This window comes from Perognathus longimembris, chromosome 2, assembly GCF_023159225.1.
Source record: "Perognathus longimembris pacificus isolate PPM17 chromosome 2, ASM2315922v1, whole genome shotgun sequence".
Taxonomy (NCBI): Eukaryota; Metazoa; Chordata; class Mammalia; order Rodentia; family Heteromyidae; genus Perognathus; species Perognathus longimembris.
In genome coordinates this window covers 67,968,285-67,994,807 of record NC_063162.1, presented here as the reverse complement: position 1 = coordinate 67,994,807, position 26,523 = coordinate 67,968,285, and the positions used below count along the sequence as shown (strand labels likewise).

General features: G+C 42.0%; 1 protein-coding gene across 1 annotated transcript in view; it reads left to right on the top strand.

The window, feature by feature from the left end:
* Hecw1 (HECT, C2 and WW domain containing E3 ubiquitin protein ligase 1) overlaps nt 1–26,523 on the top strand; it is a 288,520-nt gene that overhangs the window by 203,503 nt on the left and 58,494 nt on the right. Inside the window, exons 7-12 of the mRNA XM_048339413.1 lie at nt 5,890–6,032; nt 10,051–10,151; nt 11,672–13,018; nt 18,097–18,198; nt 22,600–22,750; nt 26,200–26,339. Coding sequence (XP_048195370.1) covers nt 5,890–6,032; nt 10,051–10,151; nt 11,672–13,018; nt 18,097–18,198; nt 22,600–22,750; nt 26,200–26,339 — 1,984 coding nt within the window. The remainder of the gene's footprint in view (nt 1–5,889; nt 6,033–10,050; nt 10,152–11,671; nt 13,019–18,096; nt 18,199–22,599; nt 22,751–26,199; nt 26,340–26,523) is intronic.

Genomic DNA, 26,523 nt, shown 5'->3' with positions numbered 1-26,523 from the left:
AAGGGATCCATATTCTATCTTAGTAGTCATCAAGTACAATAAAGGTTTATTAATTTGGAATTTATAACACTTCAACTGGAACTAAGTAGAATCTATTATTTTTCAGGAAAATTTGTGTTATAAATGAGACAATGATGCACAGTAAAGATATAAGTGTAAAACAACTGTGTGATTTACACAATAATCTACTCAGCAACTACAGTCAAATTCTACACACCTACACAACTATAGATTACTGAAGTGGTCATGTTGTCTAAATTTGGGGGCATAGTGTGTGGCCACACACATATATTTGTATTAATTTATAAATGAGTAATTTATTAAATGATTAAAGGATAAAGTATTAAACAGTGCAGATCATTACTTAAATATAGAGGCCACTGAAGAAGATTTAGATTTGTTTTTTTCTTAATAATAATGTTATTTGATATTAAGGCATTGTCGTTGAGGGAATTGTATTCTGCACACTGATTGCACAGCCCAGTCACTAAAAGAGCTTTCTAGTAGTGCCTGCCCTGCCCCAAAGGCAGTCTAACTTAATTAGTCAAGAATGAGATCCAGGTACAACCACAGGAAGGGGATACAAGAGGATCATCAACAATAGAAGCTAGGGTTTCACATGGCATGTTGAAAGTAATTACAACAGTGATATATCGCTCATTTCCATAACATGAAGTTCATTTCACTTAGCATTATCTTATGGGGAATAGCTATTAGGCTCTTGTGATCCTCTGCTATGACTAGCCTAAACCTGTGTGTACCTGCACTATCACTGTATCTTATCTGAGTACATTGGAAACTGTATAAACTGGTATTAGAACTAGGAAAGTGGAAGGGAATACCAAAATCGAGAGACACGGGATAAAAAGACAAATGACTACAAAAGCAATACTTGCAAAACTGTTTGGTGTAAACCAACTGAACAACTCATTGGGGGGAGAGGGAAGAGGGAGAGCAGAGGGGGGAATGAGGGAGGAGGTAACAAACAGTACAAGAAATGTATCCAATGCCTAACGTATGAAACTGTAACCTCTCTGTACATCACTTTGACAATAAATAAGAAAAAAAAAAAGAATGAGATCTAGATCACTGCTCATTCCCATCTATAAGCCTAGCTACTTAGGGGGCTGAGATTTGAGGGTTGTAATTTGAAGCCAGGGCAGGAAATTCTGTGAGTCTCCTATTTCCCCTTAACCACCAAAAATCTGGAAGTGAAGCTGTGGTTTAATGGTAGAGAGCCAGACTTGCATAAGAAAGCTAAAGGTTAGCCAGTGCCCAGAACCTGAGCTCAAGCCCAAGTACCAGCACAAAACAAAAGTGTGTGTGTGGTGGAGGGAGGGAGGATGGGATGGGGTGGGATCCAACAATGGTACCCTTATAAAAAGCTCTTCGAAGGATTCTAATGCAAATTGGGGCAAAGAGCCCAAAGGAAAACTTGTGCTTAAATTCAGAATAAGTTTGCTTTTAATTACAAGAATGTTGACATTGTAGGAACACTGTACCCATCATCCCTGCTCCTAGTGACCCTTGACTGGATAGTTTTGTTTGTGTTGTTTCTGTGCAGTTGTAGAAAGTCAGTCCATTAGAGATGGCACTAGTGGCTTATGCCTATAATCCTAGTTACTCAGGGGACTGAAATCTGAGGATTTATTCAGGCTGGAAGCTAGCCTAAGTAGGAAAGTTCATGAGACTCTTGTCTCCAATTAACAACCAGAAAGCTGGAAGTATATCTGTGGTTCAAGAGGTAGAGAGCTAGCCTTGCATTCAGGGGAAGTGCGTAGGCCCTGAGTTTAAGGGTACAGCACACACACACACACACACACACACACACACACACACACACACACACGTCAGTTGGCTCTACAGTGGAGACTAGATAGAAATTTCAGAACCCAGATTTCTAATGGAGAAGTGACTGTGGAACTTCACTCTCTTTTATTTCTTTGTGCTGAGTCCTTTGTTTAGGACAATTTCATAACTTATGAAGAGATAATAAGTCATTTATTCATTTTTTGACCCAACCATATGTTGCACTTGCTCTGAGACCCTCAGAAGCAAAAAGAATGAAGATAGAAGTTAGCCACACTCCACATTCTTAAGGCTGGTCAAAACTTCTTTCACATTTCCATACAGATTTCTTTGACAGGTGAGCTAGGATTGCCAAAATAGCTAAGTGCTTGAGGCAACAACATCTTTTTCTGACATATTTTGCAAATATCATTCACAATTTCTCTTTTTACCAATAAGCAGGCCGTTTCCATGGATACAAAGGCCAAGTGGGTGTTATAGTAAGAAAGGTAACTGTGCCTGTGCAATAAGTATTTGAAACAAGCCTATAGATAACTACATGCAGCTATACAAAATCATTGGCTAATGAAGACCAGCTGACATGAGTGAATAAATTTGAAGGCAGTCCAATCACTGGAGACTCAAAAGGAAAAGGAGAAAGTAGAGGGCAGTATGGAGGTGGGGAACCTTTCTTCTCCCAAGGGCCAATTGTAACACCGCGCAAGGGCCACACAGATTAGCAGTATAGGCTGAGGGACCATGGACAGCTGATGAAAAGCATATGAAAAACCCATATGTCCATCCTGTCATGTGCAAAATGATTTTGTGGCCTATGGGCCAGAGGATCCCTATCCCACAAATAAGGAATGAACTCTGTCTCACAGGACACGAGCCTCACCCTCTCATTGTACAGGAAGAAGCTGAAGTTCAGAGAGGTGGTGACTGGCCAAATCCAGAACCTCATTATGCAGAGCTAGAAATAAAAATCACCATGACTTCACTCCAGGGAGTTCCTGAGTATTGAATTTAAGGCTATGTACAAATGGAGCTGGTGAAATCTACCCCTTTGGCATTAGGCTCATTGATGCAAGTAGCTTGCTCTTGAACAAATATTTTTACATTTTCAGGGCTGCTCACTGCTTTTGTTTTGACAGGGCTTGACTGAGATGAGGATTTATCTGGATTCCAATAGCCATGGGAAGAGATTGATGTGTGGATATAAGGCTGGAAAGGAAAGAGAGGTTAAAAAAGAAGTTTTGTGGGATAGGAAAGAACCCAGGAGATGCTACTGAATTCCCAAGCATAATTTGATAAGCTCACTTCACTACCTTCTACAGGCTAATATATGTAATAAGTATACTTATCTATATAATAAACATAGTGCTGGGATTGGGAGTTATATTTAATTGCTTATTCATTTATCATGTACCATTATCAAACAAACATCTTCCATCTCATTATTTAATATGTGATGATTACAATGCAATGTGTATAATTACACATAAGTAATCATACTATGATTTATGATAAATAATTCTGTCATATCATATACTACAACGTATCTAACCTATTGTGGCACGTTTAATTTCAAAGACATATGATAATACTCTTCAGAATGGGCTGGAATAATAGACATTTTAAGGGTGTGAGATAGGACAGCTTGAGTTTCACTTAGGCAGATCTTAGGAGTAGTACTTGCATCTAAATTTGATCCTCAAGCTTGAGTTTTATTTAGGCGCATCTTAAAGAGTAGTACTGGGGCTGGGGATATAGCCTAGTGGCAAGAGTGCCTGCCTCGGATACACGAGGCCCTAGGTTCGATTCCCCAGCACCACATATACAGAAAACGGCCAGAAGTGGCGCTGTGGCTCAAGTGGCAGAGTGCTAGCCTTGAGCAGGAAGAAGCCAGGGACAGTGCTCAGGCCCTGAGTCCAAGGCCCAGGACTGGCCAAAAAAAAAAAAAGAGTAGTACTTACTCAAACTTGATATGTCTGTAATTCAATTTTTTCAACACCATGAATAATGAGTTCTTAGGAATTAAATAGTGGTTAACTAAAGCTAAGTCATAGTGTAATTTAGAAGTATAACAATCCAGGCATAAAACACAAATATCATGGTACCTTGTCAATGTAGAATTTTTTAAAAATGTTGATTTCATGGTATAAGTGGCAGAAGGCTTGTGGTCAAAGGCTGGAGACAGCAAGGAAATCTGGGCAGGAAAAAGTTGATCAGTGAGTACTGCGTTCAGTTTAGAGTGGGAAAATGAATTCTTCTTTTCTGTTGCACAAGATATCAGCTGATAATGACTAGGTACATCCCAGAATATGGAGATCAAAGGATGTTGCATATTTTCACAATAAATAAATGATAAATATTTGAGGAGATAAATATACTTACCTGGCTTTGGACATTATGCAACTGTATATTGGTTGAGACATCACATGATGACCCATGTATCATTCAAGAGAAGACTCTGTCAAACTCTCTTTGCCTCTACTATGACTGGCAATGGTTGAGAGAATGACTGTCCAAACAGATCACAATGAGCGTGAGAACAAGAAATCCAAGCTTATTATCTTCAGTCACTGAGACTCAGAAGTTGGTTGTTACTGTAGCATGCCCTATCTCATCCTGACTGACATACTCAACATACCCTATCTCCATGAGTAAAAATCAACTAAATGTGAACAATTGCTGTTAGGAACTAATCAGAATGAAAGAAAATAATTATATGTCCAGCTGCTTCACAGCCCATCATTAAGTTACTGTTTAAGACTTCTTCTACCTCTCAGACAGTCCAGACTGGACAATGCCAACATTTACCTTCTTGAGTCTTTTTACTTTTATTGATGACTTCTGATGGTCACAGTCTTTCCTTATGGTTGTTTCATTTCAGAAGTCACATCATATACTGTTTAACAAATGAAAAGTTAGGAATCCAATTAAATAAAATCCGTAAGTTGAGATTCCTGTCCTCTACCAGTCAGTGCTCATTTGAAATACGTCCTTCTCTGTGGTTTAAAGTACAAATGGAACTCCACTCTTAACATATTCTGTTTTTCTTCTTTATTTAATTTGGTATCACTTCATACCAGCACATGCTGACTGACATATTTATTTTGGACAATGCTGAGCTTTTGCTTTCAAAGGATTTGGCATCCTTCATTTAACCAGTATCCTAATGATCAGTAGATAGGGATTGGGTTTTTTTTTTCCTAGTCTTTTGCTGTTGTTGGTAACATTTCAATGGACATCGTTAGAAGATACATCATTTGGGCTGGGAATATGGCCTAGTGGCAAGAGTGCTTGTCTCATATACATGAAGCCCTGGGTTCGATTCCTCAGCACCACATATATAGAAAAACGGCCAGAAGTGGCGCTGTGGCTTAAGTGGCCGAGTGCCAGCCTTGAGCAAAAAGAAGCCAGGGACAGTGCTCAGGCCCTGAGTCCAAGGCACAGGACTGGCAAAAAAAAAAAAAAAAAAAGAAGATACATCATTTATAAAGTTATGTGAGCTAATGAAGAAGAAAAATTTCTAGTATTTGAATTCTGTGTTGAAAGAATTTTTCAATTTCTTGATTTACATACAAGTAAATATCAATAGATCCCTCTCCATAGGTTAGATCCCTTAGCATTATAGAGTGAAACTTTTTATCTTTTCACACATTCAAGAATACAGTGTATTATAAAACTATTTTTAAACTGTCATTATAATCTTGAAATTAAATATGGCTTTGTTCATTGAGAATACATTTTCTGAATTATACGTGAGTTTCTGTTTCTTCTTCAAGCATGACAATAACTTTAGCCAAGTAAAGGAAGCCTCAGTAGGATTCTTGCTCTTGAACTTGTGCCAGCGTCACTGTTTGAATCTCAGAGAATAACCCTATTTTTAGGCCCTGCGGGAACATTTCATTGTCATCCCACATTTACTGAATAAGCAAAACTCACAGTATTTGTAAGACCTTGATGTAAATATTGCAGGATAGATTTTGATTTTTTATTTGTTTGTTTGTTTATACCATGACTTCTTTCAGACAAATGGACCAGGACCTGGCTAGCCCTGGAACCTCTCAGTTAATTGCCATTCTCTCCTTGCAGCAATTCAGTTTCGTGTCCTTGCCTACTGATGTGCTGGAAATTGAGGTGAAGGACAAGTTTGCCAAGAGCCGCCCCATCATCAAGCGTTTCTTGGGAAAGCTGTCGATGCCTGTGCAAAGACTCCTGGAGAGACATGCTATAGGGTAAATCTACAATGGGGTCTAAAAGTTACTAAGCTTCAGACACTGGGCCATGCACAATACACTACCATTCAGTACAGGCTGATGAAAACTCAACCTAAATGTGTTTCACTTCCTTGGCTTCTCCCATGAATTATAGTATCTAAGCCATAACATTTAATTAAACAAATCCTTCCCTTTCCCCTTATTTGTATATTACTAGTAATACATCCCACAGCAAGTAGAAAATTCCTGAGAATATTAAAAGAAGTCATCAAGGAGGCATTTTTTTCTGAATAGATAGAAATTAAAGTTTGTTTTGACCAGAAAGACTATTATGTTATTCACATGCCTGTCTTGTGTGTAGGATTTAATCATATACAACATTTCCATAACAAGACCAAATGCTAGGTTTCTTGCCTCGAGTCATCTCAGAAGATGCTATCACTGAAAACACTAGATTAAATGGATGAAAATTTGAAAGTGCACATTCTCATGGAATGATAGCAATTATGCTGTTTGTAGAATCCAATTGTATATGACAGCATGTTTCTGTTTTTTAGGACTTTTACATTCATGTCCACTCACGATTCTCATTAAAGTCAACTGTAACCAGATAAATTCCTCATGAATAAAATGTCTTTTCTTAGGTAACAGCAACTACATTTGAAAGTACGAGTTATAGCATTATGAATATAAACATGTGTTTCAATATTTTATCATCTTTAGAGAGATCTCAAAAGAAGAAGAGAAATTATTCAGCTGGGTATCAGTGGTTTAAGCCTGTAATCCTAGCTACTTGACAGGCTGAGGTTGAGAAACTGAGCTTGAGGCTAGACTAGGCAGAAAAATTGATGAAATCCTTTCTCAATACATATCTGGATGCAGTGTACAAGTCTGTCACCCCATGCTGCGTGGGAGGCTGGGATTCACAAGACTGGGTACATTTTCTACCTCCAAAGGGGAAATTGGCTGTGGTAACATGCGTCTATGATTTCAGCAATGATGGATAGCCAAAAGTAAGCAAATTGTGCCTCAGGCACACTCCTTCACTTTCTTATAGAAAGGAAAATAATGATCCTATATCAAAAATAACTAGCAAAAAATAATTAGGACTGGAAATGTAGCTTAAGTGGCAAAGCACCAATTTAGCAAGTTCAAGGCCCTGAATTCAAACACCCAATATGACCAGAAGAAAAAAAAATAAAGAAAAACTTAGAGTTTTCACCACTGGATTCCTGTACCATATGTTAAAGTGTTCCCCTTTTCATTTCTTACTTTATTAATTTGGGCATTGTCTCGCTTTTGGTTACTTTGGCTAATGGCTTGTTGATCTTGTTAATTTTTTTCAAAGAACTGACTCTTATTGGTTCTTCCTATTGTTCTTTTAGTCTCTATTTTATTCATTTCCACTCTGACCTCCATTATTTCTTTCCATCTATTAATTTGGAGGTAGCTTTTTCTTGTCTTTTCTAAAAGCTTAAAGTGTACCATTGTGTTATTTATTTGTGATCTCTTCTGGTTGTTGTTACTTGTTTAAGCAAAAGACCATTTTATTTTATCTATCATTAAGAAGCACTGCATTGTATAAGACTTAATCAAAGGTAGTCCTCCTATGCTGTGTGACATGAAAGTCTGCAAAACTTTCATGTAAGAATTTACAAAATGCCCACTCACTTTTAGTTTTCATGTCTTCCCAACTTCTTTCTTGGGTGATATTATATATCTTTGAATGTAAAGCATAATTTTAGTACTTCCATAAACATCGTGGGGCATATCTTAGAATGAGTTATACAGTAACTGATAAAACATGCAGAGAAATGAACTACACCATGCCAGAACATTTATGGAATTATTTCTAATATTTTCAATGTAGGCACTCGAAGATATAAACTCCCCCTTAGCAATACTACCTTTGCTGTATTCCAAAGGATCTAATAAGTTATGTCTTCATTTTCATTTGACGCTAGGATTTTTTTTTACATTATACATATAAACTTTTAATTCTCTTTTGAAAACTATTTTACATTTTTAAAACCTCCCAAGGGGCAGTTTTATTATTTTTTTGCCTTGGTATAATTTGGTTATTTTTTAATTTTTATTTTCAAACACTATAAGTAATATATCCACTGACTCTAGGATTTTTTAATTCCTCTCTGCTTTCCTTAAAGAAATACTGATTGTTGAAATGTATATTACTCAATCTCAATGTATTTTATAGTCACTGCTGTTTATCTTGCTATTGATTTCTAATTCCATCCCTTTATTATCTGACAAGATACAAGAAACAATTTCAGTTTTCTTGTATTTGTTTAAGACTTGATTTATGGCCTGAAATAAAATCTATCCTGTAGAAGGTCTAGGGGCTTCTGAGAAGAATACAATGTGTTGGTTGTGTTGGATGTTGGATGGAATATTCATATATATATATATATATATATATATATGTTAGGACCCTTTGATCTATGAGGTGATTTAATTCTGAAGTTTCTTTCTTGGCTTTATCAAAATGATTTTTAATGAAAATAGTGTTGAAGTCACTTACTACTATTATATCACTATTGTATGAAACACTTCCTTTTATTGAGGAGTGTTTGTCTTATGAAACCAAGTGCACCAACATTTGGTGCTTATCTAAGGAAAATATCAAATCTGCATTATTCAAATATACATTGGTCATGGTATAATATCGGTGTTTTCTAGAAAGAAACACTAAAAACAATAACAGCCGGTAATTTACATTTTTATTTGAATATCACAAGTTTGTAAAATTCGAATGAATATGAAATAATGGCTGTGGAATACACCTTCATTCTCATCAGGGACAGCTCTCTGTTACAAATCACACACTGTATAAATATGCACTGTATAAACTACACCGCTAGCTGGTGTAACATGGTTGTTCATTTCTGGTTGTCCCAAGGTAGTCATCACTCTGGTTTCAGCCTTTTCAGTCATTCAGTCTTTGTTTTGTTTTGTTTTTTGCCAGTCCTGTGGCTTGAACTCAGGGCCTGAGCACTGTCCCTGGCTCCTTTTTGCTCAAGGCTAGCACCCTACAACTTGAGCCACAGTGCCACTTCTGGCTTTTTCTATATATCTGGTGCTGAGGAATCGAACCTCGGGCTTCATGTATATGAGGCAAGCACTTTTACCACTAGGACATATTCCCAGCCCTCATTTAGCCTTTTTAGTCTGCTTTTAGTCATTTAGACAACTACTTTGAGAGGGTGGATGAGATGGGGCCAGAGCCCAGGGATGAAACTCAGAATCGTTCTAAGTGGTATAGCTGGAAGTTATAGGCCAGTGAACCTAGCCTACAAATCTGGCCTCTGTCCTGCAGCGAATGGCTTCCCAAAGTGCCTCAATGATACCTATTCTGATATAATACATGTAAACCTCAAGGCACCATGTTCTGGCACTGCCCTTGTAAAATAGCAATGTATGTTTGAAAAATGGCATTCTACACAGGAAAAGCAGGCAAAGAACTGCTTTGTCCCCCACCCCCTTCTCCTCTAGAACACAGGTTGGAAATCTTATTCTGTAAAGGACCAGTATTGGTCTTCAGGTGACATAGTTTCTATCCAAACTGATCAACTTTCATACTGTAGCATGCATATGGCCACAGATGACATGTAAGCTAACGAGCATGTATGTGTGCTAATGAAACTTTATTCATGGCCTCTGAAATTTGAATTTCATACAGTCTTCATATGTCCCCAAATATTCCTGTTCTTTGGGTTTTTATATATTAAATAAAAAGTTAAGCTCATGTCCATACAAAAACAGATTGTTGTCACATTGTGGCCTATGGTTTGGTGACATGTACTTTAGTGTTCTTTAAGAACTTAGTGTTGGCTGCACCCAGGTGTGTTAATTCCGATCACTTCTGGGTTGTCTGGTATGAACATGGGAAGATCCCCAGCTCCTGCTATTGGGCCTTCGCCGCAGTTTCCTGTGTACATGCTGGAGTAGCAAGCATGGTGAGCAATTTGTAACAGGGAAGGTCCTCACCAGATCTGTGACAGTGCTTATTTCCTTCCAGGGATAGGGTGGTCAGCTACACACTTGGCCGCAGGCTCCCAACAGATCATGTGAGTGGACAGCTGCAATTCCGATTTGAGATCACTTCCTCCATACATCCAGGTATTTTCAGCATGAACGTCATGTCTTCTCCTAGACGAATGTCTTAGTGTGGCTCCTTTCTCTAAAGCACAAGTAACCATGGCTCTCTCCAGACATGTTCTAGGTTTTGTGGTTCTCCTATCTACTCCATTTGAGTCCCAGAAGATAATGATTTTTCTGGAAGCCAGGTTGCTGCCCCTGGATTGAATGGCTCCTCTTCACTCTGGTGGCCCAAAGGTAGAAGGTTACACAAGGGAGCAGAGCTGGACATGCCACCCAGTTGGATCCCAAATCACATCACATTTATTGTTATATGGCGAGCCCCACTAGGTGCTTGCAGGAGGTGCTCTATAAATGCTTGGGAATTGCATCCAGGAGTGAATGAATGAATGAATGAATGAATGAGAAACATCTCTTTCTACCTTGTAGCTATAGACTTGCCAATAGCTGATGAATGTCATGTTGTCAGAGAACATAACACAATTGATATTGTACAATCTTTTTTCATAATATCACAGATGAAATGAAAAACATAAATGAAACAAAAAAATTCATACCCATGTTCATTTTTTTGCATGCTGAGACAAGCTTACCAATAACAATGATGGCATGTCTATTTCTGTGTTTCTTCTTGCCCCATGACTCACATATGGATGTGGGGCACACTGAGAATTGGTAGGTCCTCTTGAGACAGCTTCACACATTGTTGTTAAATGGAGCCTTTGAGAATTTAAGAGTCTGGAATTTATTGCTACCCACTTACTAAACTCCAGTTGCACTTTTCTATACCCAATATATAACCAAACTGGTAGAAAACAACTATATTATCTTGTCAAATTCAATCATTGCTGCATTTTGAGAATAAGACTCTTTCTTCTTAGCCATAGGATTTAATGCTTACCAAAGAGATTGTGCATTTGCAGTGGGGACATTGACATGCGGTAGACACCCAATGGAACAGTTGGAAAGGTGGAGCTCCTGAACCACTGCATGAGTGGAGACCTTGTTTGTTTTTCCATTGCAATAAGCCCCAAATTACAATGATTGATCCCATCTGTCACCTAGCCCTTACCTTCTCTACTTGCCTAAAAATCTGGCTAAGTTGTCCCTTTGGGATCCATCACAGGAAACCAAAGAGCGAGTACCTTTCGTGCCAGGGATCATAAAGGAACTGTGAACATTACCATCACCACCACCATCTCTGGAAGTCACTCCATGTAGCAAGCATTGTTGGACACCTGTTATGTAACCAGAACTGAGGTAGTGCTAGGCTCCATCGTTTCACCAACAACACCACAGCAATAACAACAAAATCATAAAAATTCCTTGACACAGAAATTTAAGATATATCCACCACTGCAAGTTGCCCTTAATGTAAGGAGCTAGGGAAATCTGTAGCAGAGCACTGACCAGGGAGAGACCCTCCTCAACCCCTATGTCCAATCCCTCCTGTGGAAATCCCTTAGCGATGACTTCGCTATGCACGAGCACCACAATGCAGTCTTGCGGAAGGAATGACTTGTTTGTCTTCTTGCCTGCAGATGATGAGGAGATGTCCCTCAGTACAGAGCCAGAGTCAGCAGACATGCCAAACAGCCTCCTGGGCATGGCGGGAAGCAGCAGTGGTGTCCTCACGAGTGAGGCTCCGGAGCTGGGTGAGCGCTCCAATCCAGAGCCTGCGAGTGAGGAGGGCGAGGCGGACAGCGAGGGACAGCAGGCCGGGCCGGCTGAGGAGGCGGCTGTCACCACGGAGGTGGGAGATGATGGCATGGTTCCTCAGGTACCAGATGGGGTTGGGGAGCTCCTGGCCCCAGAACAAGACCCGCAGCCTGCCCTGAGTGCTGAACAACTGGCCGAGGAGCTGGAGCTGGGCGACGAGGCCTCTCCATTATTGCTACTGGGAGACGGCGAGACCATGGACAGCAAAGAGGATCCAGTAGAGGAGGACGCAGCTCCCGAAAGCAGGGCCAGAGGGGAGGAGGAGGCGGCGGCCGGCGAGGGGGAGAAGGAAGAGAAGCAGGAGGAGCTGGAGCCGGAGGGGGATGCGACTGCGCTGGAGCTTGACGAGGCCCGGCTGCAGCTGCGGGGCTCCGTGAAGCGGAAGAGCAGGCCGTGCTCCCTGCCGGTGTCAGAGCTGGAGACGGTGATCGCCTCGGCTTGCGGGGACCCTGAGACCCCCAGGACGCACTACATCCGCATCCACACGCTGCTGCACAGCCTGCCCTCTGCCCAGGCCGGGGGCTGCGCCCCCGAGGACTGCGCGGAGGAGGAGGAGCCCACCCTCAAGGACTCCTCGGATAAAGACGCGCTCAGCGAGGTGGACACGATGGCCACTGAGCCCCCGCCGGCGCTGGACGAGGATGGGACAGGCCTCGGAGGGGCGACCCCAGGCCTGGCTGCCCCTGGCCACCCCAGGAGCCACTTTCGCAGCTTGGCCAACGGTGGTGGCCCAGGCACCGACGGGGACACGCAGCCCAGCACCGGGAGCGACAGCGACTCCAGCCCGCGGCAGGGCGGGGAGCAAGGCTGCGAGGGCTGCGACGGCTCGTGCTGCAGCCCCTCGTGCTACAGCTCCTCGTGCTACAGCTCCTCGTGCTACAGCCCCTCATGTTACAGCCCCTCCTGTCACCACGGCAACAGCAGGTTCGCGTGCCACACGCGCTTCTCCTCCGTGGACAGCGCCAAGATCTCGGAGAGCACCGTCTTCTCGTCCCAGGAGGAGGAGGAGGAGGAGAACAGCGCCTTCGAGTCGGCGCCCGACTCCGTGCAGAGCCCAGAGCCTGAGCCCGAGCCCGCAGGCGCTGGGCCCTGGCACGATGGAGCGGACAGAACACAAACCGCCGACGCCCTGGAGTCCCCCATGGCAGGTCCAAGCGATCGGAGAGAAGGTTAGACCTCAAACCTGGTCGGAGGGAGCGTAGGACGCGGGGTCGGTTCTTCAGGGGGTGGCCGGGGCAGACGGTGCGGGTCCCGGTGTCTGTGTGTGCATGGGGCTGGGCGGCTGGTGGGGGGGGGGGGCGGGGGTAGGAGGCTGAAAAGCCGGCGGCCTGGGTCTCAGATTCACACCTCAGAAAGCAGTAGCATGCGCTCGGGAGCAGGCATCTGTGTGCCTAGCGCTCTGTTGGTTCTAACCCCTCACCAGAACCAAGTGCCATGTGTAGCCTCAAATGATAGAAGCCAGAAGGAATCCGCCATGAGTGCTGATGGAGGAGGTAGAAGATCCATGAGCCTCTCCAGAACGCCAGAAGATTTGCTGTCAATGCTACCATTAGTTGCAAAATCTATGTTTATTCCTGCCTTGGGATTTAGCTAGCCCCTTGTCTGTGGGCAGTCTATGTATGTTTGTCGTGATTTCTGTCAGGTCGGTTCGTGTTATCACAGTTGGTATTGTTTTGTTGTGGTGGTTGTGGATGCTGTTGGCCAGACTGGCTCATGGGAGGAAAGAAAAACATGAATGTATAAATACATTTGTTTCATATAAGATGCTAATTGAAAAAGAAAATTGCCACCTTTAGTTTTAAAATGTATTGTATGTTTTAAACCAGAGATGTTCCTTTTCTTGCTCCTGCCTATGGGATCAAATATTAAGTTAATGTGTCTTTCCTGATCTAGGATTGGGAACCAACTTCCAGCCAAGTGAGGGGGGAGGGGAAGTACAAAGTTGTATAATAATATGAAATGGTGCTGTTGTTTGTAAAAGAGGAAAATGTAGATTGTGTTATTTTGCTGTTTGGTATAATTTAGCGTCCAAAAGGGCAAAAAAAAAATGGTGATGTGTTCTCTCTAGATTGTAAGCTCATTGAGAGTTACATCGTCTTGATATTTAGCTTTTTAAACAAATGCTTGGCACTCACAATTCATTTTTTAAAATCAGGAACTAGAATGAACATAGAAAAGATCATTTAAAGTATTTAATGGTGTCCAGTCCTGTGTTTCAGAAGAAGAAGGGTGAGTGAAGTCATCACATAGAAGGAGAGGCACAAGGAAATTGACAGAGAAAAAAATGGCACAGAGAGGCCAGAAAGAGCATGGGGGTGCACAGCATGGAAAGTCAGCCCTGAGGAGTGAGCATCGGATGGAAAACAACGCTCTTGAAGAAGAGCATTTTGAGTAGCCATCTTGTCACAGGCCAGATGCTAAGTTGCTGGTCCAGGGAGGCTGATGGGCATCAGAGAATACATGGGAAGGTAGTCCATAATGACACCGTGATGGGAAAGGGGACACAGAGGAGCTGCTGCTTCAGAACGGGGCTCAGCAGCATCTGCAAAAGTCTTGACAGTATTCAGGCTTTGTGGGTCAAGAGGAAAGCAAAAGCCTGTAACTATTCTCCCTGAAAGCCCTGTCCCCTAGGACTTCTTAGATCAGAGCCTTTCAGAGGGTTTTAGCCTGGAATGCATTGTGGCCTACCTGTTGGGAGATTATCTACACACTATTAATTGAAAATTGGCTCTCTCTAAATTTATTTCAAAGCTTATTTCACACAAAAAACCAACCAAACTCCCTCTCCTCCCCGCGCCCCAATCACTGTCCTGCCCTTGAAAGATTGACAGTCAAACAGAAGAAAGGTGGGAAAGTGTTCCATAGCCACAAGAAGAATTGTTTGCAGGGCAGTTTCTCAAGAAGTATCTGAACCCCTGACTTCTGCTGAATGTAAATTCAGGATAAAGAAATAATAGGAGAAAGCACCTACGTTCTTGGCTGCGGCAGTTAGAAGGAGAGCTGTGACATTCTTGTGGCTCCTGACAGGGACTGTAGATCTCATATGGCTTTGTAGACCCTGACGCATAACTCACAGCCAATCTTTCCACCTGACAGTGCCCCACTGGGTGCTTGTCCTACATACAGAGACCTACCTGATATGTGTGTGGGGGCGGGGGCCTGGCTTCCCTGTCCTTAGGAAAGACTGTATCCCCTCTTACATGCCTTTCTTTCACTCTAGATATGCAGTAGGTTAGCAAAGGTGGGCCCAGTGGAGGACTTAGCAACAATTTAAGAATGAGCACCATGTTACAACACTGTGCAGTCCATTGACTTCCAAACAGAATCTGATATAAGCTAATGTTCTTTGCCTGTTTTTGTTGTTGTTTATTTGTTTGTTTCTATGCCTGTCTGGGGCTTGAACTCAGGGACTGGGCACTGTCCCTGAGCTTTTTCTTCCTCAAGACTAGAGCTCTACCACTCGAGCCTCAGCGCCACTTCAGGCTTTGGTGTAGTTAATTGGAGAGGAGAATCTCACAGACTTTCTTCCCTAGGCTGGCTTTGAACAGAGCTCCTCCGATCTCAGACTCCTGAGAAGCTAGGATTACAGGTGTCAGCCACTGGCACCCAGCTTCTTTGGCTATCTTTTGCCTCACTTCCCTATAGAACAACTATTTTTACAGCTCAGTTTTAAGCCCCTTTATTGCTTCTGCAAATGAAGAAAAGGAGCAAGCTACTGCAGTGGCTATGAGCTCATGCCCTGGAGGCTGGTCTTTCACATTGCTCTGCACCTCCGTTTCCTCGTGCTCCTGGGTGTAATTGTAGAATTAGCACCACAGGAGTAGAGGGAGAATTAAGTGAGATTATGTTACAAAGCAACTCACCAATCTGGTGAGCAATCTCACCGAGTTAGAGTTCTTCCAGGCATTTAAACAGTGAGACTAACTTTAAAGTTGTATGATATAGCCAGTTATGGTAGTGCATACCTGTAATTCCCAAGCCAAGATAGGAGGAATGGGAACTCAAAGTTAGCCTGGGCCTTACAGTGAGACCTTGTCTCAGAAAAGAGGGGAAGGGAGATGAAAGGGAGAAGGGATGGAGAGAGACAGAGACAAACACAGTATAAAGCATACAGGAAGACCACTTCAATTTGTATTTCCCATTCCATGCTACTGGAGAAAATTTTTCACATTATTAGATGCAAATCACTATGCTTCAAATGATATTGTAAGAGGCCCATCTGTTTCAACCATTTTCTTATATGGTTTATACACAAAACAGAATTTTAAAAGTCCCTCCTCTGTTTGTAGCTAAGAAGTAGTCTAGGATGTCAGACACTGTGACCAGTCTGAGCCCTTCCTTTGTAGGTGAGGTAAGGGTGGTGTGGTGGGGCTGGGACCTCGTACAGATCAGAATTGCTTGCTTCTTCAGCGTGTTCTGTGCATCCAGTCAGCTGACGTGTGTCAGTCACATCATTGCATTTGCTTGGGGGTCACAAGCAGGTGGGGTAAGCTCCATTAACCTCAGGCGAATGACAGAATTATTTCCACTGGCTTGGAGGAATATGTAACCTGATTGGTTGAATTAATTACAATGAGGTAAGTATGGGATTTTTTTTAAAAAACTAAATTTAAAATGCAGCAGCTGATGACATAACAACTATACCATTGGGGTTTTTTTCCTTTTTAATTTCTGACACTAAACACATTAAAAACACACATAAATGTAATTTCTGCTTAAACACAGAAGCCATGTTTTAAACATAGTCATATCACAGTGAGTTGTGTTTTTGTGCAGTGAGAACCCTTCCTGGGATACATTAGAGTCTTCAAGAAACCAGAGGATTTGAGTAGTATTCTACAGTTTGTATGAGAATACACACACACACACACACACACACACACACACACACACACAACTTAGAAGAGTCTTTGCTTCCTAAGCTTGTTACCTCTAAGAATTAACTAAGCTAAGCCCACTTAACTTCCTTCCTAATCATTTATCTCTTAAGCAGGCCAATGGAGCTAGAATGAAAAGAAATAGCCATCTTCCCATGTATGGACGTTTTGGGAAAATGGTCAACATTCAAGATCCCATACTGATCTCAACCACTGTTGTTCTCAGCTTCTCTCCATTTTGACCCAAAGCTTAATAGGAGTGTCCTTACTGGCATCAGCCATGGTGAACTCAGGGAGGAACAGCTCTTGTCTCTTGTCCTCTGCCCCTGTATTATGAATACGGGGTGAGGCCGGAGAAAACCAGTCTGGAGTTGAATGGAGGCCCTTTTGTGTTCTGGGCCCTTGTTGCTCTCCAGAGTGGAAGGTATCCAGCTACCCATCTACAGAGGCGCTCCACATACCTGAGAGCATTATCATGAAACAAGGATACTCTTCCAGAACATTCCTCAGCTCATTATACATCTGCACTGGCAATAGTACAAACTAAACTCATAATAATCAGTGATGTGCATTCTGTGGATATAAGGTTTAATTCAAACATTTCTCTGTGTCTGTCTTTCCTCTTCCTTCTATCCCACTTCTAGAATCACGTGTTTCAGGCTTCTTACTTTGTATCTACTTCCTTTATGTCTTGTCCATTCTTCTTTTGAGAGCACCGTGGCTTGCCCAGCTTGCCTGAATCCTCCGATGTCTAGAGTAGTCTTGAGTTTCCACAGCACTCTGGGCTTACTTTCTTAGCTCTAAGCTTCCCTACCACAGAAATTTCCCTTCTAGGCCTTACCAGCTCCTTAACCCATCTTGGAAAGTCACAATCTGACAGTTTAATTCTCCCCAAATCTGAAAAACAACCTCTCTTGAAATCTATGATGTCCTCTCCATAGGACAAGGTATAATTTTGGCAAGCCCATCAAGCTTTTATGGAACATTATAAATGTTTCACTTTATTCAAATAAGCTTATTTCCCTTTGTGAGGCTAAAAGCAGGCTCTGTTAATTTTCTCTTGTGTTCCTTTCTGATATCACCTTCCACCAAGAAAGTCCAAGTGGATATAGAATCAGACCTTGAGCCTACATATTGGTCTGTATGGCATAGCTCATTAGCAATGAAATATTTGGATTTTTTTCCTTCCTTTTTTTAAAAGAAAGTACTTTTTTCTGTCATAAATGACTGTGAATGTAGCAAGCAGACACAAAAAGCAGTCTGCCCACTCTGCTGGTTGTTCCTTGTAGTGAATTGTTTTAGTCATGATTTTCTGATGACGTTGCCATAGCAATACATGAATCTAAATGTCTTGACTATCTTGTCCATAGGTGAATGCCCTATCCTCCATAATTCCCAGCCAGTAAGCCAGCTTCCTTCCTTGAGGCCTGAGCATCACCACTACCCAACAATCGATGAGCCTCTTCCACCAAGTAAGCTTTAGTTTTTAAGATCTGTGTCTTGCCTTCTTGTCAAATCTGAACAGGTCAGTATAAATTTGTATGTAAACATTCAGACTCTTCCCAATTCCATGCTTTATGCTGTTATCAAAAAAGTTGGCACCTACAATATACTGTTTTTGGTTTTTGATTGTTTCACATGGGGTCTTGAGAGGTAACCATCTGTCTTCAGAGACCCTCCATTTCTGAAATGGAGAACATTTCTTTTAAGACTTGACTAGTCTTTGAAATTTTTATTTATTATTATGACTATTACCACTTTATTTGCCAATACCAGGGCTTGAACTCAGGGCCTTATGCTCTCCCGGCTTGCTTGCTTGCTCATAGCTGGAATCAGTGATTTGAGTAACACCACCAGCCCAACTTTTTGCTGGTTCACTGGAGATGGTGTTTCCTGGACTTTTCTGACCAGGCTGGCTTCAAGCTATGATCCTCCAGATCTCAGCCTTCTGAGAAGCTAGGATTGCAGACATGAACCTTTAGTGCCCAGACTCCAATTTTTACTGTTTTTTAAATTTGCAATTTTGAACAGATTGGTTCTGTTGGTCCCTGTTGGGTTTGTTATTCACAAATAAAGCAACTTCAAGAAACAGGTATCCATAATTTTACTTCCCTGTAACTTACGTCAATGAATGAAAGCTCTACATTTTTTTCAGCAGTTCTTAGGGTACCAGGCAAAGGATCATCACTAGGGAAAAATTCATTTCACTTTCCCCTAGGAGCTGAAGAGTAGAGTTAATAATTATCTAACTAGACATCTGAATCCATTTAATCACTCAGATGCTATTTTCTTATTTGTTAAAAAAAGCTGAACACCCTCATCTACTATTAAATGCTAAGTTTGGACTGTGTGGCATCTAGATGTCATTTTAGCTTTTACCTTTAACATTCTGTTTAATTTACGAGAAGGAACGGATGCCTCTAAGAGTGGTATAAACTCACTCAGCATCACATATTTTCATAAATTGCAGAACATCTCTTTTTGGGCTTAGGATATTTTTGGTGTTTTTTTTTACACAAAAATGACCTTTAAGATTTCTATATTTTACCACTGGGGGAAAAAAGTCTTTCCAGCATGCAAAAAAAAAATCCACATTTCTTTACATTCTTTGGTCTGTGTTTACTTTAGGTAATTAGTTTCCAAATGGTTGAGAGCCTTTTGCAACATAACGTTTTCACAGTGCTCCAGAAGAGAAATAGTGGTGAAGGGGGCCAGCCTGATAGTAGTAGAGAGGGGAAAGGGTGTGGCCAGGTTCTGGATGTAGAATTAGAAGACAGATTTGATGGCACATTGTATACAGAAGAGAGAGGCAGAGACAGTAACAAGAGAGGAGAATGAAAATGTGACCTAAGAGTTTTAACATAGAAAGCTGGAATTGTTTACAGCTGAGATGGGAAAGAAAGCCTACAGCAAAGCAGTTTTAGGTATCAAAGACCAAAGGTTTGGCTCTTTCCTTGATATTTGAGATGCCATCCAAGTAGTTGTATCAAGAAGACAATTGGATGTGGGACTCTGAAGTTCAAGAGAAAGGTCTAAAGTTTAGTAAACATGAGATGGCATTCATTCAAAAAATTGTAATGTACAGCATTATAGAGTTTTGGGTTAAGAAAAAAATGATACATGATTAGGATCTCCAGTGAGCTTAGACTTCACAGAAAATATATGCATTGCATTCAACAGATCCTTCATCAAAAATAACCACCTGGCCTTCACTAGATAACTTGCCCTGCTATGCGCAGGTAGTTTTCAGGTGTCTGTTTAAACAAACTATAATTTCATAGTGCTTAATCTGTCTAGCCATGCTAAAGGCAGAAAACCTATTTGGATTTTTATTTTTACTATAAAATAGATAAAAGTAAACTCTTTTTTTTCTCTTAAATTTATATTATTATTTTATTTTTGCCAGTACTGGGACTTGAACTCAGGGCCTCTTCTTCCTCATAGCTGGTGCTCAAACACTTGAGCAGTGCCTCCACTCCTCATTAATTGGAAATAATCTCTTGGGTTTGTCTGCCCAGATTGTCTCTGAACCACAATTCTCAAACCTCAGTCTCCTGAGTAACTAGGTGTATAGGCATGGTGCTGCCAAGCACGTATCTTTTTGTTTGAGACAGGATCTCATTAGGTAGCTCAGACCAGTTTTAAACATGGGATTCTCCTACCCCAGACTTCTGAGGGCTAGGATAATAATCATGTACCTCCAAAATAAATTCTTTACAAACCAGCTTAGGAAACATACTCACCACTTCTGCCTACCCTTAGCCAACTATTTTATGAATAAGTGCAAAATGTGTAACTAGCACTATACATTCTAGATATGTAATCTATATCCCTAAAAAGCTGATCTCTCTGGCTGTCATCATTCTGCGTGAATGATTTGGAAATTTTAAACTTAGTATCAGCATGACTGCTTCGTTCCCTAGTTTTGTCTTTGGAGGATTTGTGAAACTTGAAGCCTTGTCTGCAAAAGAGCCTTGCCTTTACTTTGGACTCCTGCCTTACTCAGGTCTGTATTCTAGGACCAGACAGAGTTCCTAGTTTATAGTAAGGATTCAAAGGACATTTTCCAAGTGAATTAAATAGTGCAATACTCTTAAAAGAATAACACTTACTCTTGGTTGAATGAGTCAAGAAAAACAGTTGTTTGGGAACCGTTGCCATTTCAAGTTTTTTAGAACAAAGTAATTATCAGGTAACACCATTATACTTAGACTCTGACTCAACACGTTCTGCATATTTACAAGGAATGGTGGACAGCTGAATTACCTAATCACCACCTTGAGTCTAAGGCTTCTAGAACATATTTATACAAATCTTTTTCCCTTTCAGTTTGTTTTTTACATTTAGTGTTTTCTAATATTTGGGTTTTCACTGGGGGCTATTTAGCAAACCTTAGAATCAGGTGGATGCCATGATGTTTCCAAACAAATATGCTGTGTACGTATAAACCACAAATACACCAAATTTACTTTTCCATTAAAAAAGTTAAAAGTTGCTATGTCATTACCTGAAGTGTTAATACTTGACATTATTCCCAAAAGCTACTTCCTCTCGAGAGCTTTTCTCATTTTTGCAATCACCTGTGTTTGTTTGTGTGTTTGTTTTCTTTTAATTCAGCATAACATTGTCAGATTGTCGCTCTTTCCACTCCATTGTTAAGTGTAGAATATAACAGCTTTGCCCATGCCCACCCAGCAAACATTGCTCTTCTATGTCACATTTAGGTGTGAACGTGACTTCCAGTCCTCTTCATTTCTGAGGCTTTCCCATGCATCTTGCCCTACCCTGTCCCTGTCTGTGCTGTGTAATACGCCTCATCTGTGCTCCTGCCTCCGCTTTCTATGGGTTGGGTTTAATTTGGAAAGTGAGGATCTTTATCTTGGGCTCCTCCTGCTGTTTTAGAATGTTTACTTAGCAATGAAAGATTTATGTTTTTTATGTTTTTCCGTAGTTGTTATTGGGTTGGCTTGATTTTAGCTAGATATATTTGACAGCCACAGGTAGACTGAGTATACATTGTGAATTTATAGTCTACCAAAGAGTATTTTGAACTCTAGGCATTTAACCCTTCCACTCACCCTCTCATGAATCACTGAAGCCCAATAGACATGAGAAAGAGGTCATGTCATGTTTCAGGAACAGTGTTTTAGGACCAAAGTTAAAACTAATTTTAATACAGAGCCATTGTCCCTCTGTCACTCACCTTCTGTTAGATTTAGTGAAGAAAGGATGCTGCAGTTCAGAATCACAGCATCAGCGATCCCTGGAGGATGCACCCAATCTTCCACAATTACCACTTGAGTAATGGGGTGTGTGTGTGTATGTGTGTGTGTGTGTGTGTGTGTGTGTGTGTGTGTGTGTGTGTGTGTGTGTCAGTTCTGGGGCCTGGGCACTGTCCCTGAGCTTTTTGCTCAAAACTAACAGCTCTCTACCATTTGAGCCACAGCTCCCCTTCCAGCTTTGGGGTGGTTAATTGGAGATGAGTGTCTCATGGACTTTCCTGCTCATGCTGACTTCAAACCCAGTCCTTAGATCTCAACCTCTTGAGTAGCTAGGATTACAGATGTGAGCTACCAGCACCCAGCCCAACAGGTGATTTGAAGAAATAAATTCAGAAGGCTTTCTCTTTAGAAACCATTAATTCTGAGCATAGTTCCCATTTGAGGAACCCACAGTCACTGTTGGAAATGATCCTGCAGGGAGTGTGAGTGCCTTAGACGCTTCTCTGGAGGCCCAATTCTACACCTGTCTCCCCAAGTCATGGCAAGGGCTTGGAGAGAGTGACAGTGAGCCGATGGTGAGTTCTCCCCCAAGCCGGCCCGGGAGTGGTGATCCTGTCCTTGATTCTCTTTTTACCTTCTGTTGAACATTAGATTGGGAAGCTCGCATTGACAGCCACGGGCGCATCTTTTATGTGGACCACGTGAACCGCACGACCACCTGGCAGCGCCCCACTGCAGCAGCCACCCCGGATGGAATGCGGAGGTCGGGGTCCATCCACCAGATGGAGCAGCTCAACAGGCGGTTGGTGATCAGTATGCAACGAGCTCCTGCACAGCCCAGGGAACGGAGAAGGGCAGCCAAACTCTCCTCTCACGCTCCCTTGCTTAGAATGAGGAGATTGCAAAGTAATGAAGTAGCAGAGCATGCACTTGGAGAGCTAAATTGGTGGCAGAAGACAAGTTAGACTTTAGTGTCACTTAGCTTTGGGAATCCTGGAAAAGAGTTCTTAGCCACAGCCACTTCTCCAAGCATAGGAGGGGGCCCAGGAACTCTCTAAGAAAGTGGATGCTGGAGTTTACATGAACGTACTTCTTTTTATTCTTTTTCTGATGGAGTGGTCTATATCCATCACAAGATTCTCAAAAGGGGACAGAACTTAAAACATTCCAACAATAAGTTTATAACACTAATTACAAGCTGCCTTCAAGGAAAACGGTCTCAAAAAGTATAATGTGTATTTTCTATCCTGGCTTCTTTTTGTGTATGTGTATGTATGTGCCAGTTCTAGGGCTTAAACTAGGGGTCTAAGTGCTGTCCCTGAGCTATTTTTCTCAAGGCTAGCAATCTACCACCTGAGCCACAACTTCACTTCTGGTTTTTTTGCTATTTAATTGGACATTAGAGTCTCATAGACTTGCATGCTCAGGATAACTTCAAACCACAACCCTCAGATCTCAGCCTCCTGACCAGCTAGGATTACAGACATGAGCCACCAATGCCCAGCTTTATCCCACATTTTGTAGTAGCATCAATTAGGTAGACAAGGGGATTCTGTTTTGATGTGTCCTTATATGCATATGCTGTACTTTGATCCGACTCACCTACTCCATCATTCTCCCTGTACACCTGTCTCACTTATTTGCAATAGCACCCTGTTTTCACAGTTTCTTTGTACCTATATATAATAGTTCTGAATGCTTAAAATATTTTTAAGTGGAGTGTGGTAGCTTAGTCCTGTAATTCAAGCTACTCAGTAGTCTAAGGCAGCAGAATGGTTTGATCAAGGCCAGCTAGGCTACATCACAGATCTTGTCAAAAGAGAGAGAGACAGAGAAAGATAGAAAGAAAGACAGAAAGACAGAAGGGAGAGAGAGACTGATGGACAGAGAGACAAGGAAGAGAGATTTTTTTGAAGAATTGTTTCGTCTAAAAAGCCAGGATCCTCCAGGAATTTTGCAGTCTTTCATGAGTAAATCCTGGTACGCTTTGGTAGACCAAAGTGCACTGAAGGAGTCAGTCAGAGTTCTGGGAACAGATAAAGAGAAAAAGAATTTAGGTTTTGAGAAATTATTCCCTTCTTGTGAAAAAAAAACTCCTTAGGGAAAGGTCAGACAGCCTTCAGATAAGTAGTCAGGCTTTTAAATACTTAACCCAGAGCTTTCAAACACTTAAAAGTTTTCTGTCATTTGGCAGCCACAGAACATACACTGCTGGACACATAGGGGTCATTTTCTGATAACCTGCACTTCACTGAAACTCTTACAAGGATCACAGCTTCACTATAAAGGAGGTTGAGAGTCATTAGGCAAAACAGAAGTGGTGTGGGGAAAAATGAAGAGGCTACTTGGAGTGAGGAAAATAGGTGGAGGAGACAGGAGCCACATAACTGGACAGCTTTCTAGGCTATACAGGGTGTGGAGCAAACCCAAGCTATCAAAGGGCTAGATAGGGGCAGGAACTATTCTATTGGCAGATATAATTGATCGTGGAACCCCTGCAGTATGTGGGTGCTTTCCCTACCCCAGCAGGATGACCCACCATTGCTTCTCACATATCCTGACGTTGGCTTAACTGTTGGCTCCAGGCTCCTGTCCTCCATTCATTCTCCACACTATGTTCAGAGGTCATTCTAAGTATGTACCTGGGGCTGTCTCTCGTGTGTGTGTGTGTGTGTGTGTGTGTGTGTGTGTGTGTGTGTGTGTGTGTGTGTGTCCTGGAGCTTTAACTTAGGGTCTAAACTCTGTCCCTGAAGTTTTGTGCTCAAGGCTAGCCCTGAACCACTTGAGCCACAGCTCCACTTCCAGCTTTTAGTCTCACAGACTTTCCTTCCCTGGGCTGGCTTTGAGCATGATCCTCAGGTGTCAGCCTCCTGAGTAGTTAGGACTACAGGTATGAGTTATAGGTTTGAGCCACCGTATCTGGTGGCTATCTTTAAGCAGCTTCTCACCACCAAGTGCAGCAGTTCTCAAAGCTGACCGCTGCACCGGGGGCCTCAGGCCCACTTGGGACATAGCTGAAATGTGAAGCAGAAATGCAAACCTGAGGTGCTACCTCAGACCTACCAAATCAGAGCCTCGATGGGGCTTGGGAGTCTTCTGTGTTTTTGACAAATCTTGCAGGTGACTCTGATTTTGTGGCCTGAACTATGGATGCTGGGGTACCTTGCAGGTGTTCCCTACCATCCTCCCCACATCCTTACTGGTGCTTTCCCATCCTCAGCCTCGGGCAGCTTGACTTCACTTGCTTTCTCTTCAAATAAATGTTCCTTCCTAAAAAGCTCTGAGGCAACTCCCAACTTTTCTTTGTCTGGTCCCACACATCTGGTCATCTTTCAGGAGCAGAACAGCCTTTCACAGCTAGAGACATAGTTTACACACCATTTTCCCATTTGCCCCATCTCAACTACATGTGTTCCAAGGACAAGGCCATTCTAATCCTAGAGCTGTGCATAATGGGAGGGCTAGTAAATATTTAATACCTGAAGAGGTAGGTGACTGACTGGCATGGAGGGTCACAATGTCCGAAGAAAAATAAGATGATCCTTGAGATAAACATACTTTTAGGTGTAAGATTTCCACAACCTCTGCCCAATTTTGTCAATTACCTGACAAGAGTGAGTAGAATAATTGTTCTAGTTTGTAGACATAGTGTAATGATGTACCTTGGTTGTCAATTACTTCCCACACTCTTATTTTGGACTTGATTTGATTTTGTTAATACAGGTCATTAGCTATTTTGCATTATTAGCTATTCTTTATGTTGACTTTGTGTGTGTGTGTGTATGCCACTACTGGGGCTTGAACCCAGGGCCTAAGTCCTGTCTATCCCTTAGCCTTATTCAGTCAAAACTGGCACTCTACTATTTGAGCCACAACTCCACCTCTGACATTTTTTGCTGATTGATTGGAGATAAGAGTCTTACAGAGTTTCCTGCCTGGGCTGGCTTTGAACCACAATTCTCAGATCTTAGCATCCTGTGTAGCTGGAATCATAAATGGGAGCCACCAGCACGAGGCTGTGTTGATTTTTTTTAAGTCAGCCTGCTCCAAATTTATCCTAGCTTGCAAAATCAAATAATCTAGAGATACTTGTCTTGCTAATTGTTTTAGCTATCTTTTGAGCATTTTCAGCCTTTTTTCCCTAACATTTGAGATAATTCTTCACAGATTTCTACAATTATCTGATTCAGAGCCTTGGCCTGCCAACAAGCAAACAAAATAATGGCTATCTTTCCATTCTCTAATGTAAAGGTATCAAAACATTCAGCGAACCATTGCAACTGAGAGATCTGAGGAAGAGTCTGGAAGCCAGAACTGTGAGCAAGTCCCAGCAGGAGGAAGCGGAGGTGGAGGAAGTGACTCTGAAGCAGAATCCTCCCAGCCAAACTTAGGTACTAGAGGCGAGAAGCCCACACACAAGGGATGGCGTCCATTGTCATCAGACAGTATGTCAGAGTGAGAGCCCCTCATCCTACCGAGCAGGAGAGTGATGACCCCCACTGCAGGCTATGGGAGAGAGAATGCAAAGAGGACCAGGGTAGAGGAGAGAGAGTCTTGGTACCCAAGAGATAAGGG